This window comes from Schistocerca piceifrons, chromosome 3 (genome assembly GCF_021461385.2).
Source record: "Schistocerca piceifrons isolate TAMUIC-IGC-003096 chromosome 3, iqSchPice1.1, whole genome shotgun sequence".
Classification (NCBI taxonomy): Eukaryota; Metazoa; Arthropoda; class Insecta; order Orthoptera; family Acrididae; genus Schistocerca; species Schistocerca piceifrons.
The window spans coordinates 369,665,182-369,684,099 of record NC_060140.1 but is presented as its reverse complement, the minus strand read 5'-3'; the positions used below and the strand labels follow the sequence as shown (position 1 = coordinate 369,684,099).

The 18,918-nt window shown below is 41.8% G+C and overlaps 1 protein-coding gene across 3 annotated transcripts in view; it reads left to right on the top strand.

The window, feature by feature from the left end:
• LOC124788094 (cyclic GMP-AMP synthase-like receptor) overlaps positions 1–18,918 on the top strand; it is a 231,461-nt gene that overhangs the window by 158,719 nt on the left and 53,824 nt on the right. For all 3 annotated transcript variants that reach the window (XM_047255196.1, XM_047255197.1, XM_047255200.1), the window contains one exon: positions 6,763–6,882. In XM_047255196.1, coding sequence (XP_047111152.1) covers positions 6,763–6,882 — 120 coding nt within the window. The remainder of the gene's footprint in view (positions 1–6,762; positions 6,883–18,918) is intronic.

The window sequence follows — 18,918 nt, the reverse complement described above, 5'->3', positions numbered from 1 at the left end:
TTTGAGGTATGAAATGGTGAAGCCAACAGAAGATTAAATCAGCAAAATGACAAGGCCAAGTACAAATTTTTAGGGAACACAGTAGATATTGATTTTAATTGATGAAAGGAGAAACATAAAAATGAAGTAGTAAAAAGGGATGACGGATGTATAAAAAAAAAGTGAGATGGATAAAAAGTGTAAAATAGCTAAGCAGATGTTGCTGGAAGACAAATGCAAGTCTGTAGAAGCATGCTTTACTAGGAAAAAGGTGGATGACTACTATAAGAAAATTAAATGGACATTTGGAGAAAAGATCAATATCTCAGGTGCAAGCCAGCATTAAGAAAAGAAGGTAATGTTGAAAAAAATAATCAGTACCTGTAGAAGGTCCATACAAGGAAACAGAATTTTAAGGTAACGTTATATAAAAAGAAGAGTAAATAGATGAAAACAAGATGAGCAATAAGATACTGTGAGAAGAATTTGACAGGGCATTGAAAGACCTAAGTTGAAATGAGGTAGTGGAAATAGGTGATGTTCTCTCAAAATTATTGAGAAGCTTGAGAGAGCCAGCCATAACAGAACTATTCCCTCTGGTTTGCAAGAAACGAGGTCGGTGAAAAACCCTCAGACTTCAAGAATGTAAAAATTCAAATTCCATGAAGGGTAGGTGCTGACTCTTGTGAATACCATCCAACTGTCAGTGTAATGAGTCATAGTTTCTAGATACTGACATAAATTGTTTACAGAAGAAGGGAAAAACTGGTAGAAGCCAACCTTGGGAAAGACCATTTTGGCTTCTGGAGAAATAGGAATGCGTGAGATAACACTAAGGATATGATTCATCCTAGAAGATAGGTAAAATAAAAGCTACATTTACAGTATTTGTAGCTTAAGAGAAAGCATTTGATAATGTTGACTGGAATTATCTCTTTGAAATTCTGAATGTGGGAGGAGTAAAATACAAGCAGCAAAGGTTTATTCACAGCCTGGACAGGAAATCGGTTATAAGAACTGAAGGACATAAAATGGATGAAATGGAAACAGTAGTTCAGAAGATAGTGTGACAAGGTTGTATATTGTCCCTGAATTTATACAATCTGTACACTGAGCAAGTTGTGAAGGAAACATAGGAGGAAATTGGAGAGGGAATTATAGTTCAGAGAAGAAATAAAGAAATAAAAACCTTTGAAGTTTGTTGATGACATTGCAATTCTTTCAAAAACAACACAAGACTTGGAAGAGCAGTTGAAAAAAATGGAAAGTCTCTTGAAAAAAGGTTGCAAGTTGATCATCAATTGAAGTGGAGTAAGGTTAATGAATGAAGTTGAATTAAACCAGATGATACTGAGGTAATTACATGAGGAAATGAGACACTAACAATAATTTAGGAATTTCACTATTTGAGCAGCAAAATAACTGGTGATAGTTGAAGTATGGAGGATACAAAATGCAAACTGGCAGTAACAAGTCAAGCATATCTCTAAAAGCGAAAATTGTCAACATTGAATATAGATCTAAATGTTACGAAGTTGTTCTGAAAGTATGTGTGTGGAGTGTAGCATTGTATGGAAGCAGAATGTGGATGATTAGCTTAAAATGTTTGGACAGGAAGAGAACAGAAGCATTTGAAATGTGCTGCTACACAAACATGCTGAAGATTACATGGTTACATCAACTAATTTATGAACAGAAGCATATTGGGAGAAAAGAAATATGTGGCACAAATTGACTAAAAGAAGGAATTGACTGTAGGACACATCCTGAGGCATTGAGGAATCATCACTTTCATAATAGAAGTTTGAGGGGGGGTTTAAAGTTGTTTATGGTGACCCAAGCTCAGATACCGCAGGCAGGTTCAAACGGATGTAGGTTGCCATGGTTAAGCAGAGATGAAGATGTTTGCACAGAATAGACTAGCATAGTGGAGATTCATCAGAACAGTCTTTGAATCAACACCACCACAGTAAGAACAACATATGAGAGTTGTTTAGAAAGCCTGTGAATTTTAAAAAAATCGAATGGCTTTGAGCACTATGGGACTTTACTTCTGAGGTCATCAGTCCATCAGTCCCCTAGAAGTCAGAACTACTTAAACCTAACTAACCTAATGGTGTCACACACATCCATGCACGAGGCAGGATTCAAACCTGCAGCCGTAGCAGTCACACGGTTCCAGACTGTAGTGCCTAGAACTGCTCAGCCAATCTGGCCGGCGTGAATTTTAAAGGCATGACCACTGTCTGGCCACCAAGGGCAGACTGCGAGCAACTGCGCATGATGGGAAGAATCAATCTGAGTGGTGGGAATAAGGAAGAGGTGGATGGTTTTGGGAGGGATAGCAGGATAGGGGTGGGGGATAGTAAAGTGCTGCGTGTGGGAGCATACAGAGAGAGGGTAGGGCAGCTAAGTTCAGGCAGGACTTAAGTCATGGGGGAGGGAACAGAAAAGAAGAGAAGTAAAGAGATTGTGGGTGCATTAATGGACAAGAAGGGTGTGCAGTGCTGGTGTGGGACCAGGGAGGGGATGGGCAGTGAAGGAGAGTGACTAACGCAGCATGCTCAGCAACTGTGTGTTTCAGCTGTTTCTTGGCCACAGTTAGTCAGTGGCCATTCATGTGAACATATAGCCTGATGGTTGTGTTTCTGTTGTAGAGTGCAGCGCAGTATTTGCATCTTAGCTTGTACATCACATGACTACTTTCATAGGTAGCCTTGTCTTTGGTGGGATAGGTGATGCTTGTGACCAGACTGGAATAGGTGGTGTTGGGGTGATGTCTGGGACAGGTCTCACATCTAGGTCTATTACAGGGATGTGAGCTGTGAGATAAGCGACTGGGAGCAGAGGTGGATTAGGGATGGATGTAGATATTGTGTATGTTTGGTGGGTGGTGGAATAGTACTGTCAGAGGAGTGGGAAGGATATTGGGTAGAAAATTCCACATTTCAGGGCATGAAAAGAAGTAGTCAAAACCACTGGAGAGAATGTGATCCAGTTGCTCCAGTCCTGGATGGTACCGAGTCGTGAGGGAAATGCTCCTTTGTGGCCAGATGGTGGGGGACTTTGGGAGGTAGTGGATTACTGGCGAGATCAGGCAGGGAGATATGTTTCTGTATGAGGTTGGGAGGCTTATTTTCAGTCTGTGAAGACGTCGGTGAGGCCCTTGGTATGTTTCAAGAGGGACTGCTTGTCACTGCAGATGCAGCGGCCATGGGTGGTTGGGCTGTATGGAAGGGTCTTCTTGGTGTGGGATGAGTGGCAGTTGTCGAAGTGGTTTTTAGGTCTGATACACACTGAGGTACTGGTGTAGCAATCTTTGAAATGGAAGTCAACATTGAAAAAGGAGGACCAGGTGAAGTGAATGGGGGAGAAGGCATTGAGGTTCTGGATGAATGTGGATAAGGTGTAGTCATCCTTAGTCAAGATCAAAAAGATGTCACCAGTGAATCTGAACCAGGTGAGGGGTTTGGGCTTCTGGGTGGTTAGTAAGTATTCCGCTAGAAGCCCCACAAGTAGCTTGGCAGAAGATGGTGCCATATAAGAGCACATTGCCGTACCACACATTTGTTTATAGGTAATGCCTTCAGAGATGAAGGACTTGTGGGTGAGGATATAATTGGTCATGTTGACCAGAAAGGAGGTTGTAGATTTGGAATCTGTTGTTCTTTGGGAAATGTAGTCTTCAGTTGTAGTAAGGCCATGGACATTAGGGATGTTAGTGTAAAGGGAGTTGGCATCAGTAGTGATGAGCAGGGCACCATGTTGTACAGCAACAGGAACAGAGATGAGTTGGTGGAGGAAATGATTGGAGTCTTTTATGTAGGAGGATAGATTGCGGGTAATAGGCTGAAGGTGTTGGTCTATGAGAGCAGAGATTCTTTCAATGGGAGCACAAAACTGGCCACAATGGAGTGTCCTGAGAGCTGAGGTTCTAGGATTGGCCTAAGGATTTGAGAAGAGATTGGAGGTCTTTTGGATTTCTGGACAAGGTCACTGTGATAGAGTTTGTAGGTGGATGAATCTGATAGATGGCAGGGTCCTTGCACTGAGTAATCCTCTTTGTTCAAAACAACGGTGGGGAGCCTTTGTCAGCAGGTGGGATTATAAAGTCAAGATCAGTTTTTTGGTAGTGGATTGCAATTATTTTTGTGGTTTTAAGTTTAGCTTGCATGCTGATGGATTTGGGGAATGATGGTGAGGCAAGGTTCAAAGTTAAAAAATTCTGGAAAGCACAGGGAGCTGGGGGGTGGGGGGGGGGGGGGTGGTATTGTGGCTGGATGGAGCAGTAAACAAAGTGTTTCCATCTTAGGGACCATGAGAAGGAGTGAAGGTCTTTAACAAGTCAAGCATCATTAAATTTGGGAGTGGAGTGAAAGGTAAGGCCTTTGGAAGGGACTGATACACCTGTCGGACTTAAAATTGTTGGAGAAAAGGTTCATGATTGTATTTCAGATGTGTTTAGATTATGGATTTTCCATAGTGTTGGGAGGAAGTTTTTGATGGTGTGGTAAATGTAATAAGTCTGTGAGGCAGATTTGTCAACTGTTAGGGGATGTGGGGAAGGTTTGGAGGCTATTGCAGAGGTGGTGGATAGTCATGTTCCAAGATGGGAGTAGGAGATGCACAGGTTGAAGAGTTTTTTGAAGTGGCATTGAGCATGTTGCTCTCATTCAATGTGAGAAAGGGATACAGGAATTTGGGATTGCAGAGCAGGAGAATTTTGTAGATGGAGAAGAGGTATCTCCTTCCCTGTTCCCACTCCAAGCCTACTATTCCACCAATGCACACATAGGCTTTCTACTTCAACGCCCTCCCCCCCCCCCCCCTCCCCCCCCCACCCCCCCTGTCTAACGTCCCACCAGCACATAGCTGCCCTACTCACTCTCCTCGATGTCCCTGTATGCTCCTGCAAGCAGCACTTTACCATCCCTGACACCTGCTCTGCTATCTCTCCCCCTCTCCCACCAGCCTCATCCTTACCCCCACCGCATAGATTGCTTCTGCCACCATGCGCAGTTGACGCGAATTGTGCCCTCCGCTGCACACTGCTTGGTGGCTAGAGGACTAAATATGTAGATGTAGATGTAGATGTCTATTCCACAGATCAAGTTGCTATTTGTGATGGATTATTGTGCAACATGCTTTCACATAACAGAAAGCAAATTTCATTGATATTGTGATCTATGTGGCAGGATGATAAACTTTCTACTTGTCCTCTGAGATTTCTTGGGTTCTCCTAAGTAGAAATTCATTTTGGCAGTGATCTTTCACATTATGACATTTTCTCCCTATTGAACTACTTTTTCAAATATTTGAGGATGATTTGTGTTGATTTTCACAGTGGTTATGTGGCAAACATGATCACATGGAAAAAGTTTTTGCTGCTTGTTTTGATATTTCCTACACCTTCCATAACTGATAGTACAATAGCACATTGTGTAATCTGTAAAATGGGGCAAAATAAGTTTTTTTAAGGATAAGAATAGACAAAATGTAGAGAACAGGTAGATGAAGTAGGAATTTCGACAGTTTTAGCTTGAAGGGACAAAAAAATGTTCTCTGCAAATGTAGGCTTACTCTGAAATGCATCAAATAAAAAATCACTATGTAGCACTGTTATCTGGAATGAATATTTCACTGTGCAGCAGTGTGTGTAATGTTTTGAAATTTTGGTATCTTAAAACTGTCTCTGAAAAGAATTCCAACTCGCTTCACACACTGCAGGAGAAAGGTATTGAACACTTCTGCAGTTTGACTACCATAATAATTAGCTGTGACTTTCGAGCTAATATAATCAACATGGCTTTCTTTAGAGTATTTTATGAGGTAAATCAAGGGCTTTGATTGTCCCTTGCTCTCATACTGAAAGTACTTCAAAAATCAGTTGGAATCCCCTTGAACATAAGTAAATTCTTTGGCATGTGGTCACAGTTTACTTTGGCCTGTTTGTCTATAGTCATCTTGCCAGAACCTTTCTCATATTCAAATGTTTTTGCATATGTTAGATAGTTGAAATTTTCATTACATTGCATTTATGTGCTCAGCAACCTCATACCTACTATTGTCTGTAGCTTAAGTTATCAACTCAACTGGACACCTTGGATTTTCAGCAACTGGACACCTTGGATTTTCAGCATTACATGTGCTAATGTGACCACTATGAGTGGAGTGTGATTCATGTAATACTTTCAGTCTTTCTTACATTTAAGTATCATTTACACAGTTGAGAAGTAACTCTTTATTAACAATCTGACATCATTTGCCAATTATCCTAGTAAGAAAAACACACTTGTATTAATATGGATACTTACAGTAAGTAGAAATGAAGATTTCAAATCAGTTTTTGGAAGTATATAGAGGAAAGATGTCTACTGCAAGTCTCTTTCCCAATTCACTCGCTTGTCCTCCAACCAGTCCTTGTATGTTTAGTGTTCTCAGTTTAGTCTGTGTTAACTTCCAAATGTCTGTTTGCTGATGAATGACTGTAAGCAATTTGCAAAAAATCGTATCTTGGTATTACTAAAATTTAGTGTTTTTTGTGAGGTAAATATATGAAAAAATGCAAAAAAAGTGTCATGTACAGTTCACTGTCTAGTCACAGCAAGTAAGTGATGGAGTACTGATAATCTATCATACTGCAAAATCTTATTTTATAATTCAATTTTTAGATTATTTTAAAAACATTTTTTCTCTTATACAGTGCTTCATTTTTTGTTTAACTTATTTATCATATCTGGTAATGGAGAAATAAGCTGATGGACTTTTCTTTCCATTTTCTAGAAACTAAGAGATGTCCAAAATTGGAAAGGAATTGCAAGCTACTACTTAAAGACACTCTTTTTATGGAAAAATGACACTGATTATAATTGGTCCAAAAGTATGGGTGAGCTTTTTATTGAGGTAAGTGTTATCACCTGAAAAATTACTTAGAATCATTTTTTTAAATGTGAACTTGTTTAGTGGCAGCAATGAACTGAGCTGCTTTAGTTCATAAGAAGTTCCAATGGAAAGTTGTAATATGGATAGAGACTGACAAGGAACTGCTGGAGTGTGGGGTTGCTAAAGGCCAATGATGTTTAGAGCATTTGACACTCCATATATTGTCTACCATGCAATGGGGTGTGGGACTTGAGCAGCAAGTCCTACACTCATAGCTCACTTATTTGTTACATAGTTTAAGTCTTAATTTCTTTGCGTGTTTTTGGGTACTTGCATAGTTTAATTCACAAATTTTGGGCATATTGTAGTATTTGAAAGTTGTAGCATCGCATTTTAGTACCTGAATAGTGTAGAATCACATTGTCTCCTTCTGCCGCCGAGCAGTGTGTCAGCAGTGCGCAAGTAGCAGCATTACTGCATTTACTAGGCAACCTTTTATTTTAATAACTGTTTAAATTTTGTGTTGAATTGTTTGTGCTCTCTGTAGATCAGTTCAGACGTTCTTTGCAAAACAGTATTTAGCATGGATAGGGACTGCGACTGCTGTGTTCGGATGGGGGCTGAGTTGCCATCCCTTCGCTCCCAGCTTCAGGCAATGTTTGCTTCCGTCACACAGCTTGAGGCTGTTGCCTGTGGGGGTCCAGACATGGGTTTGTCGGGGACGGCCAGCTCATCCTACTCATTCCCCGATCGGGCTACGGCTGTGGTTAACCGGGATACTGCCCACATTGAGGCAGACCCCTCACCCATGGTAGAGTGGGAGGTCATCTCGAGGTGTGGCAGGGGGCAAAAGACATTCCGGAGGGCTGAACGGAAGGCCTCTCCAGTTCGTCTGACGAACAGGTTTCAGGCTCTGTCTCCGGCTGATACTGATCTTCGGCCAGACATGGCTGCTTGTCCTGTTCCAGAGGTTGCCCCTCAGTCTGCAAGATCCGGGCGGTCACAGAGGGTGGGCTTACTGGTAGTTGGGAGCTCCAACATCAGGTGTGTAATGGGGCCCCTTAGGGATATGGCTGCAAGGCAGGGGAAGAAAACCAATGTGCACTCTTTGTGCATACCGGGGGGAGTGTCATTCCAGATGTGGAAAGGGTCCTGGGTGCATCCATCTGCAGGTGGTCACTCATGTCGGCACCAATGATGTGTGTCGCTATGGATCGGAGGAAATCCTCTCTGGCTTCTGATGGCTATCTGATTTGGTGAAGACTGCCAGTCTCACTAGCGGGATGAAAGCAGAGCTCATCATCTGCAGCATCATCGACAGGACTGACTGCGGACCTTTGGTACAGAGCCGAGTGGAGGGTCTGAATCACAGGCTGAGACAGTTCTGCGACCGTGTGGCCTGCAGATTCCTCGACTTGCGCCATAGGGTTGTGGGGTTTCGGGTTCCGCTGGATAGGTCAGGAGTCCACTACACCCAGCAGTCGGCTACACGGGGAGCAGGGGTTGTGTGGAGTGGACTGGTTATTTTTAGGTTAGATGGCCTCAGGCAAGCACAGAAAGGGCAACAGCCTCAAAGGGTGCGGGGTAAAGTCAGGACATGCGGAGACAAAGCAGCAATCGGTATTGTAATTGTAAACTGTCGAAGCTGCATTGGTAAAGTACCGGAACTTCAAGTGCTGATAGAAAGCACCGAAGCTGAAATCGTTATAGGTACGGAAAGCTGGCTGAAGCCAGAGATAAATTCTGCCAAAATTTTTACAAAGGTGCAGACGGTGTTTAGAAAGGATAGATTGCATGCAACCGGTGGTGGCGTGTTTGTCGCTGTTAGTAGTAGTTTATCCTGTTGTGAAGTAGAAGTGAATAATTCCTGTGAATTATTATATGTGGAGGTTACACTCAACAACCGAGCTAGGTTAATAATTGGCTCCTTTTACCGACCTCCCGACTCAGCAGCCCGAACTTTTCGCGCAGAACAGGGAATCAGTGATCATAAGGCCATTGCAGCATCCCTGAATATGGAAGTAAAAAGGAATATAAAAAAAGGGAGGAAGGTTTATCTGTTTAGCAAGAGTAATAGGAGGCAGATTTCAGACTACCTAACATATCAAAACGAAAATTTCTGTTCCAACACTGACAATGTTGAGTGTTTACGGAAAAAGTTCAAGGCAATCGTAAAATGCATTTTAGACAGGTACATGCTGAGTAAAACTGTGAGGAATGGGAAAAACCCACCGTGGTTCAACAACAAAGTTAGGAAACTACTGCGAAAGCAAAGAGAGCTTCACTGCAAGTTTAAACACAGCCAAAACCTCTCAGAGAAACAGAAGCTAAACGATGTCAAAGTTAGCATAAGGATGGCTATGCGTGAAGCCTTCATTGAATTTGAAAGTAAAATTCTATGTACCGACTTGACAGAAACTCCTAGGAAGTTCTGGTCTTACGTTAAATCAGTAAGTGGATCAAAACGGCATATCCAGACACTCTGGGATGATGATGGCATTGAAACAGGATGACACGCGTAAAGCTGAAATACTAAATACCTTTTTCCAAAGCTGTTTCACAGAGGAAGATCGTGCTGCAGTTCCTTCTCTAAATCCTTGCATGAACGAGAAAACGGCTGACATCATAATAAGTGTCCAAGGAATAGAAAAGCAACTGAAATCACTCAACAGAGGAAAGTCCACAGGACCTGATGGGATACCAATTCAATTCTACATAGAGTACGCAAAAGAACTTGCTCCCTTCTAACAGCCATGGACTGCAAATCTCTAGAGGAACAGAAGGTTCCAAATGATTGGAAAGGAGCACAGGTAGCCCCAGTTTTCAAGAAGGGTCGTCGAGCAGATGCGCAAAACTATAGGCCTATATCTCTGACATCGATCTGTTGTAGAATTTTAGAGCATGTTTTTTGTTCGCGTATCATATCATTTCTGAAAATCCAGAATCTACTCTGTTGGAATCAACATGGATTCTGGAAACAGCGATCGTGTGAGACCCAACTCGCTTTATTTGTTCATGAGACCCAGAAAATATTAGATACAGGCTCCCAGGTAGATGCCATTTTCCTTGACTTCGAGAAGGCGTTTGATACAGTTCCACACTGTCGCCTGATAAACAAAGTAAGAGCCTACGGCATATCAGACCAGCTGTGTGGCTGTATTGAAGAGTGTTTAGCAAACAGAACACAGCATGTTGTTCTCAATGGAGAGACGTCTACAGACATTAAAGTAACCTCTGGCATGCCACAGGGTAGTGTTATGGGACCATTGCTTTTCACAATATGTATAAATGACCTAGTAGATAGTGTCGGAAGTTCCATGCGGCTTGTCGCGGATGATGCTGTAGTATACAGGGAAGTTGCAGCATTAGAAAGTTGCAGCGAAATGCAGGAAGATCTGCAGCGGATAGGTACTTGGTGCAGGGAGTGGCAACTGACCCTTAACATAGACAAATGTAATGTATTGCGAATACATAGAAAGAAGGATCCTTTATTGTATGATTATTATGATAGCAGAACAAACACTGGTAGCAGTTACTTCTGTAAAATATCTGGGAGTATATGTACGGAACGATTTGAAGTGGAATGATCATAAATGTTGGTAAGGCAGGTGCCAGGTTGAGATTCATTGGGAGAGTCCTTAGAGAATGTAGTCCATCAACAAAGGAGGTGGCTTACAAAACACTCGTTCGGCCTATACTTGAGTGTTGCTCATCAGTGTGGGATCCGTACCAGGTTGGGTTGACAGAGGAGATAGAGAAGATCCAAAGAAGAGTGGCGCGTTTCGTCACAGGGTTCGTGATAGCGTTACAGAGATGTTTAGCAAACCCAAGTGGTAGACTCTGCAAGAGAGGCGCTCTGATCGCGGTGTAACTTGCTGTCCAGGTTTCGAGAGGGTTCGTTTCTGGATGAGGTATCGAATATATTGCTTCCCCCTACTTATACCTCCCGAGGAGATCACGAATGTAAAATTAGAGAGATTCGAGCGCGCATGGAGGCTTTCCAGCACTCGTTCTTCCCGCGAACCATACGCGACTGGAACAGGAAAGGGAGGTAATGACAGTGGCACGTAAAGTGCCCTCCGCCACACACCGTTGGGTGGCTTGTGGAGTATAAATGTAGATGTAGATCCAATGGTGAGCACAGGATGAGGCTACATAGCCTAGCTGAGTCGACAAGCAAGTCACAACAGTACTACAGTTCTAGTGGTGCTGATACAAAGCAGAGCAGTTGCAAAGATAAACAAAGCAAACATTGCATTATATTTACAGCAACAGTTGCCAAAGTTGACATTTCATCAGAAAGGAATCCAAGGAGTTTTGCAGAGTGAGCAAAAAGTGGCAGATGAAATATTAGCATTTTCGCAAAATGAGTCAGTGGAATATGTTGTGTGATATTCGCTCAATTGTGTGGTCAGTGTATATGAGGAATACAATGATGAGTATACATACTTTACAAGTGAAAGTGAACAGGTGTCGAGTCATGTAGTTCATCGTCCATGGTGACAGATCCTGTTTCCAGTGAAACATAGTGAAGAAAAATTGTCTTCTATAGAGTGGGTACTAAATATAATTACGTACATGGAAGATCATACACAGCATAGTAATAAAACAGTTATGAACAAATTTTAGGTAAGTCCGTAGGAATTAGATTAGATTAGATTAGTACTTGTTCCATAGATCATGAATACAACACTTTGTAATGATGTGGAATGTGTTATTACAACCTTATACTGCATAAGAAAAACTATGGATATTCAAGGGAGGGTAAGGTGCACTTTTTACAAAAACTAGTGTTTGCCCATTTCAAGAATGCTTGATACAGTTTATAGTATGTGCATGATGGTGACCTACTGCATTATGCACATCAAATAGCACACAACATAGATTAAAGTGATTTCAGGAGAAGCAGTGGATGGTTGCATTACTTCAAACAGTACTAGAGAATTCGAAGATGTAAGATAACTTCAAAACAAAGTGTCAACTTGGTGATCCACGGCAAACTGCAGAATTTGCCTAAAAATTTGTAGATGAGATAAACAAACTTACCCCATCATTCAGCAAGAAACTTGTTTTCATCCCTGACAAATTGGAATATGAATAGGGAATACATAAGATAGGAATCCTGGAAATTAGATGTACTAAGAGAGTTGTATTAAATGAGTTACCATCAATGCCTTAACATATTTGTATAGAATTATGCTGACTGTTAACCTGTAAGCTAAATTGACTGGAAGGTTATTTATTGTGCTGTGAGGAGTTGGACGTGCTCTGCCCCCTCCCGTTCTTTCTCATGTGCATGATCATGCAAGGGCAGGAGGGAATATTTACGTCACAGCAAGCAAGAGTTGGAAAATGGGTGTAAGAGAACCACAACTATGGTACGGGCACTGCTTTTGCCCAATAGCTGGTCACAGTAACTTGCTTGATTCCTGGTATGTGAATAAACATTATACTCCTTTAGAGCAAACTATCCGTCCTGAAAAGTGTGTGACATTGCAGTTCATACCACCTGGAACCACTGGACAAATTGAATCTGTGGACATTGGTTTTTTCCATGCCTATAAAACATATTATCACACTATCTGCAATTATGCCTTAAACGATAGCCAGTTTCACGTAAAGCTCTACGACAAACTGTTTCGCATTGTGCCATCACATTCCATCAGTTCTCATCACCACCTTATACCAATATGATCCTATATACATTCTGTAAGAGTGGATATCTGGCTGAATGTCCCACACAATTTGTAACTCCCAAGGAGTTCACCTTCAGTCTTGATGGTGCGAACGTTTGGGATCACAATGGCATGTCATTTTTCATACATGGTTCATGGTACAAGTTAATTATTTGTTTTGAACATTTTTTTAATGTCGACAATGTCCATTTTGTGAAGTGTAATACATATGTTCCATAGAAGGTTGATCTTTGCTCCTTCCAGAGACTCATTTTCTGTCACCTTCGTAATGCACATGGTGAGTCATTAGCAGCTAATATTTTTCCTGTCATAATTGTTAACACAGCACTTTCAATTGAACCTTATTAAATATTGAGCTTATTATCTCATGCCCAAGGGGATCCTTGTGAGAATGGTGTATTCAGACTCAAGTTGAGTTGGTTTCTCTCTGCTCACAGCTTCAGGTCATGCTGGCAGTGGAACCATGTAGCTTAAGGCTTTCAGTGGTGGTACTGTGTGGTGCATCTCAAGCATCCTCTGATTGGTTCAGTGCTGTGGTCTGCCCAAATACTGCCCACATTCAATGTGACCCTTCACCTAAGGTCAAGTTTGAGGTTTGGAAGATGACTGAAGCATTGGCAGAAGACTTTTTGGGGAGTTAGTTAAAATAACTATCTGTTCTGTTTAGGAAATTATTTCTTGACCATAAAGTTATGGGTATACACAGAGGTAAGATTATTGCTGGTTCAGAACTCCAATATAAGGCATATCTTGAGCCACTTAACAGCTTGGCTGCCATTGAGTAATCCAGCACACTCTGTGTGTGTCACAAGGAGAGTCATCCCAGATGTGAAATGGGTTCATGACTGCTCCCAGTGATTGTTCTATAATTGTTTAATGTTAACAGTAATGGATCTTTCTGCCTATTTTTGTGCAATGCATTACATTTGTTTATGTTGAGGGTCAATTACCAGTCCCTGCACCAAGCGCAAATCCAATGCTGGAGTTCCTGAATTTTGCCACAATTTTCTGGTTTGAGCCTTCTGTTTATACAACAGCATAATCCACAAAAAGGCTCGTGGAACTTCTTTTGTTATCCAATAGGTAATTTATGTACATTGTTAAAAGTCTAACAATATTCATTTGGGATATGCCGAAAGTTACTTTGATGTCAGAAGACCTCTATCCATTGGGAATGACATGCTATGCCCTGTTTGCTAGAAACTCTTGAATCCAGTCACACATCTGATCTGATATAAGTGTGCTCTTATTGTGTTCATTAGGTGGCAGTGTGGGACAGTATTTAATGCCTTCCGGAAGTCAAGGAACTTGGTATCAGCCTGGATCCTGGTGTATACTACTGCCTGGATTTCATGAAAAAAACAAGTGAGCTAGGTTTCACATGATTGTTGCTTCTGGAACCCATTCCTACAGAGGAGATTTTCAGTCCCCATACATGCCATAATATGAGAGCATAATACAGGTTCCAAAATTCTATAACAGAGTGACATCAGAGATATAGGGCAACAGTATTGTGTTTTTGTATTGTATTTATTGTTCTGGTTGCCTAAAAAAGCATCCTTTTAAGTACAGTTTCTAGGCAAAGTTATTTAAGGTTACAATAAAATACTTTATGCATTAAGTATTTATATAGCACACTTCATAAATTTAAAATATTCTTAAACAGAGTAAAAGCAGCGTGTCTGTTCGATGACTCTTCTTTTAAATAAAAACGACCTGTGCACTTTTTCTATCATGAGTAATGTGTATCAATCCTCCAGCAGCTTCTAGTGCACTGCTGCTAGAAGAGGAGCCTTCTTTTGCATTCTCTATGTAGAAACGTATTGTATCCTATTCTAGTGGCTTTTCCTCTGTGGAGTGATTTCAGTTGTTTTTCTAGTCCATGGTCATATGTTTTGACATTTGTGCAGTGATTCAAAGGAGGAACTACAGAGATATTTTCCTCGGTGAAAGAGTTTTGAAAAAAGATGCTTAGTATTTCTGGCTTCTCTATGTTGGCCTCAATTTTGATGCCATTATGGTCTCAGTGTCTAGACAGAGACCTTAAATCCTGATTTAATATAAGACTAAAACTTCTTAGGTTTCTCTGCCAAGTTGTAAAATAGACCTGATAAGTGAAATGAAATTTTCTGAGGGATAAAAACAAAGAGGGGCTGATTATAGTTTAATTGAAAAACTATATTATTTTAAGGAAGGAGATTTTAAAGTGTAAGTCATTTCCAGGGGCAGGTGTGGACGGATCACAATTTATTGCTTATGGACTGCAGATCAAAACTGAGGAAATTGCAAGAAAGCAGGAAATTAAGGAGATGGGACCTGGATAATTTGAAACAACCAGACTTTCTGAGGAGTTTCAGAGGGACCATTAGGCAACAGTTGACGGAAATGTGCGAAAGGAATACACTAGAAGAAGAGTAGTTAGCTGTGAGAGATGAAATAGTGAAGGCGGCAGAGGATAAAAAATGCAAGACGATGAGGGCTTTGGATGTCACAGGAGATAATGAATTTAACTGATGAATGGAGAAAATAGAGAAATGCACCAAATGACACAAGCAAAAGGAAATGTGGATGTCTAGAAAATGAGATTGACAGGAAATGCTAAATGGCTGATCAGAAATGGATAGAGGACAAAAGAGAATATAGAAGCACATACAACTAGGAGAAAGATAGATCCTGCCTATAGCTAAATTAAGGAAATTTTTGGAGAAAAGAAAAGAAACTGTATGAATATCAAAAGTTTAGAGGGAAAACCAATATTAAGTAAAGAAGGGAAAGTGAAAAGGTGAAGGATTATATATAAGGGCTATACAACAGAAGTAAACATGAAGGCAGTGTTATAAAAATATAACAGAGCATAGGTGAAGATAAGATACGAGATACCATACTGTGTTAAGAATGGTCTTGAAAGATCTTAGTTGAAATAAGGCCCCCATAGTAGACGAGATTCCCTGAGAACTAGGAATATCCTTGGGAAATCCAGCCGTAACAACACTATTCTGCGTGATGTGCAGGATCTATGAGACAGGTTAAATACATCTACATCTTCATCTACATTGATACTCCGCAAGCCACCCAACGGTGTGTGGTGGAGGGCACTTTACGTGCCACTGTCATTACCTCCCTTTCCTGTTCCCGTCGCGTATGGTTCGCGGGAAGAACGACTGTCTGAAAGCCTCCGTGCGCGCTCTAATCTCTCTAATTTTACATTCGTGATCTCCTCGGGAGGTATAAGTAGGGGGAAGCAATGTATTCGATACCTCATCCAGAAACGCACCCTCTCGAAACCTGGCGAGCAAGCTACACCGCGATGCAGAGCGCCTCTCTTGCAGAGTCTGCCACTTGAGTTTATTAAACATCTCCGTAACGCTATCACGGTTACCAAATAGCCCTGTGACGAAACGCGCCGCTCTTCTTTGGATCTTCTCTATCTCCTCCGTCAGACCGATCTGGTACGGATCCCACACTGATGAGTAATACTCAAGTATAGGTCGAACGAGTGTTTTGTAAGCCACCTCCTTTGTTGATGGACTACATTTTCTAAGCACTCTCCCAATGAATCTCAACCTGGTACCCGCCTTACCAACAATTAATTTTATATGATCATTCCACTTCAAATCGTTCCGCACGCATACTCCCAGATATTTTACAGAAGTAACTGCTACCAGTGTTTGTTCCGCTATCATATAATCATACAATAAAGGATCCTTCTTTCTATGTATTCGCAATACATTACATTTGTCTATGTTAAGGGTCAGTTGCCACTCCCTGCACCAAGTGCCTATCCGCTGCAGATCTTCCTGCATTTCGCTACAATTTTCTAATGCTGCAACTTCTCTGTATACTACAGCATCATCCGCGACAAGCCGCATGGAACTTCCGACACTATCTACTAAGTCATTTATATATATTGTGAAAAGCAATGGTCCCATAACACTCCCCTGTGGCACGCCAGAGGTTACTTTAACGTCTATAGACGTCTCTCCATTGATAACAACATGCTGTGTTCTGTTTGCTAAAAACTCTTCAATCCAGCCACACAGCTGGTCTGATATTCCGTAGGCTCTTACTTTGTTTATCAGGCGACAGTGCAGAACTGTATCGAACGCCTTCCGGAAGTCAAGAAAAATAGCATCTGCCTGGGAGCCTGTATCTAATATTTTCTGGGTCTCATGAACAAATAAGGCGAGTTGGGTGTCACACGATCGCTGTTTCCGGAATCCATGTTGATTCCTACATAGTAGATTCTGGGTTTCCAGAAATGACAAGATACGCGAGCAAAAAACATGTTCTAAAATTCTACAAGAGATCGACATAAGAGATATAGGTCTATAGTTTTGCGCATCTGCTCGACACCCTTCTTGAAGACTGGGACTATCTGTGCTCTTTTCCAATCATTTGGAACCCTCCGTTCCTCTAGAGACTTGCGGTACACGGCTGTTAGAAGGGGGGCAAGTTCTTTCGCGTACTCTGTGTAGAATCGAATTGGTATCCCGTCAGGTCCAGTGGACTTTCCTCTATTGAGTGATTCCAGTTGCTTTTCTATTCCTTGGACACTTATTTCAATGTCAGCCATTTTTTCGTTTGTGCGAGGATTTAGAGAAGGAACTGCAGTGCGGTCTTCCTCTGTGAAACAGCTTTGGAAAAAGGTGTTTAGTATTTCAGCTTTACGCGTGTCATCCTCTGTTTCAATGCCATCATCATCCCGTAGTGTCTGGATATGCTGTTTCGAGCCACTTACTGATTTAACGTAAGACCAGAACTTCCTAGGATTTTCTGTCAAGTCGGTACATAGAATTTCACTTTCGAATTCAATGAACGCTTCACGCATAGCCCTCCTTACGCTAACTTTGACATCGTTTAGCTTCTGTTTGTCTGAGAGGTTTTGGCTGCGTTTAAACTTGGAGTGGAGCTCTCTTTGCATTCGCAGTAGTTTCCTAACTTTGTTGTTGTACCACGGTGGGTTTTTCCCGTCCCTCACAGTTTTACTCGGCACGTACCTGTCTGAAACGCATTTTACGATTGCCTTGAACTTTTTCCATAAACACTCAACATTGTCAGTGTCGGAACAGAAATTTTCGTTTTGATCTGTTAGGTAGTCTGAAATCTGCCTTCTATTACTCTTGCTAAACAGATAAACCTTCCTCCCTTTTTTTATATTCCTATTAACTTCCATATTCAGGGATGCTGCAACGGCCTTATGATCACTGATTCCCTGTTCTGTACATACAGAGTCGAAAAGTTCGGGTCTGTTTGTTATCAGTAGGTCCAAGATGTTATCTCCACGAGTCGGTTCTCTGTTTAATTGCTCGAGGTAATTTTCGGATAGTGCACTCAGTATAATGTCACTCGATGCTCTGTCCCTACCACCCGTCCTAAACATCTGAGTGTCCCAGTCTATATCTGGTAAATTGAAATCTCCACCTAAGACTATAACATGCTGAGAAAATTTATGTGATATGTATTCCAAATTTTCTCTCAGTTGTTCTGCCACTAATGCTGCTGAGTCGGGAGGTCGGTAAAAGGAGCCAATTATTAACCTAGTTCGGTTGTTTAGTGTAACCTCCACCCATAATAATTCACAGGAACTATCCACTTCTACTTCACTACAGGATAAACTACTACTAACAGCGACGAACACTCCACCACCGGTCGCATGCAATCTATCCTTTCTAAACACCGTCTGTACCTTTGTAAAAATTTCGGCAGAATTTATCTCTGACTTAAGCCAGCTTTCTGTACCTATAACGATTTCAGCTTAGGTGCTTTCTATCAGCGCTTGAAGTTCCGGTACTTTACCAACGCAGCTTCGACAGTTGACAATTACAATACCGTTTGCTGCTTGTTCCCCGCATGTCCTGACTTTGCTCCGCACCTGTTGAGGCTGTTGCCCTTTCTGTACTTGCCCAAGGCCATCTAACCTAAAAAACCGCCCAGCCCACGCCACACAACCCCTGCTACCCGTGTAGCCGCATATTGCGTGTAGTGGACTCCTGACCTATCCAGCGGAACCCGAAACCCCACCACCCTATGGCGCAAGTCGAGGAATCTGCAGCCCACACGGTCGCAGAACCGTCTCAGCCTCTGATTCAGACCCTACACTCGGCTCTGTACCAAAGGTCCGCAGTCAGTCCTGTCGACGATGCTGCAGATGGTGAGCTCTGCTTTCATCCCACTAGCGAGACTGGCAGTCTTCACCAAATCAGATAGCCGCCGGAAGCCAGAGAGGATTTCCTCCGATCCATAGCGACACACATCATTGGTGCCGACATGAGCGACCACCTGCAGGTGGGTGCACTTTCAGACTTAAAGAAGGATGTAGTAATCCCAGTTCCAAAGAAAGCAGGTGCTGACAGACATGAAT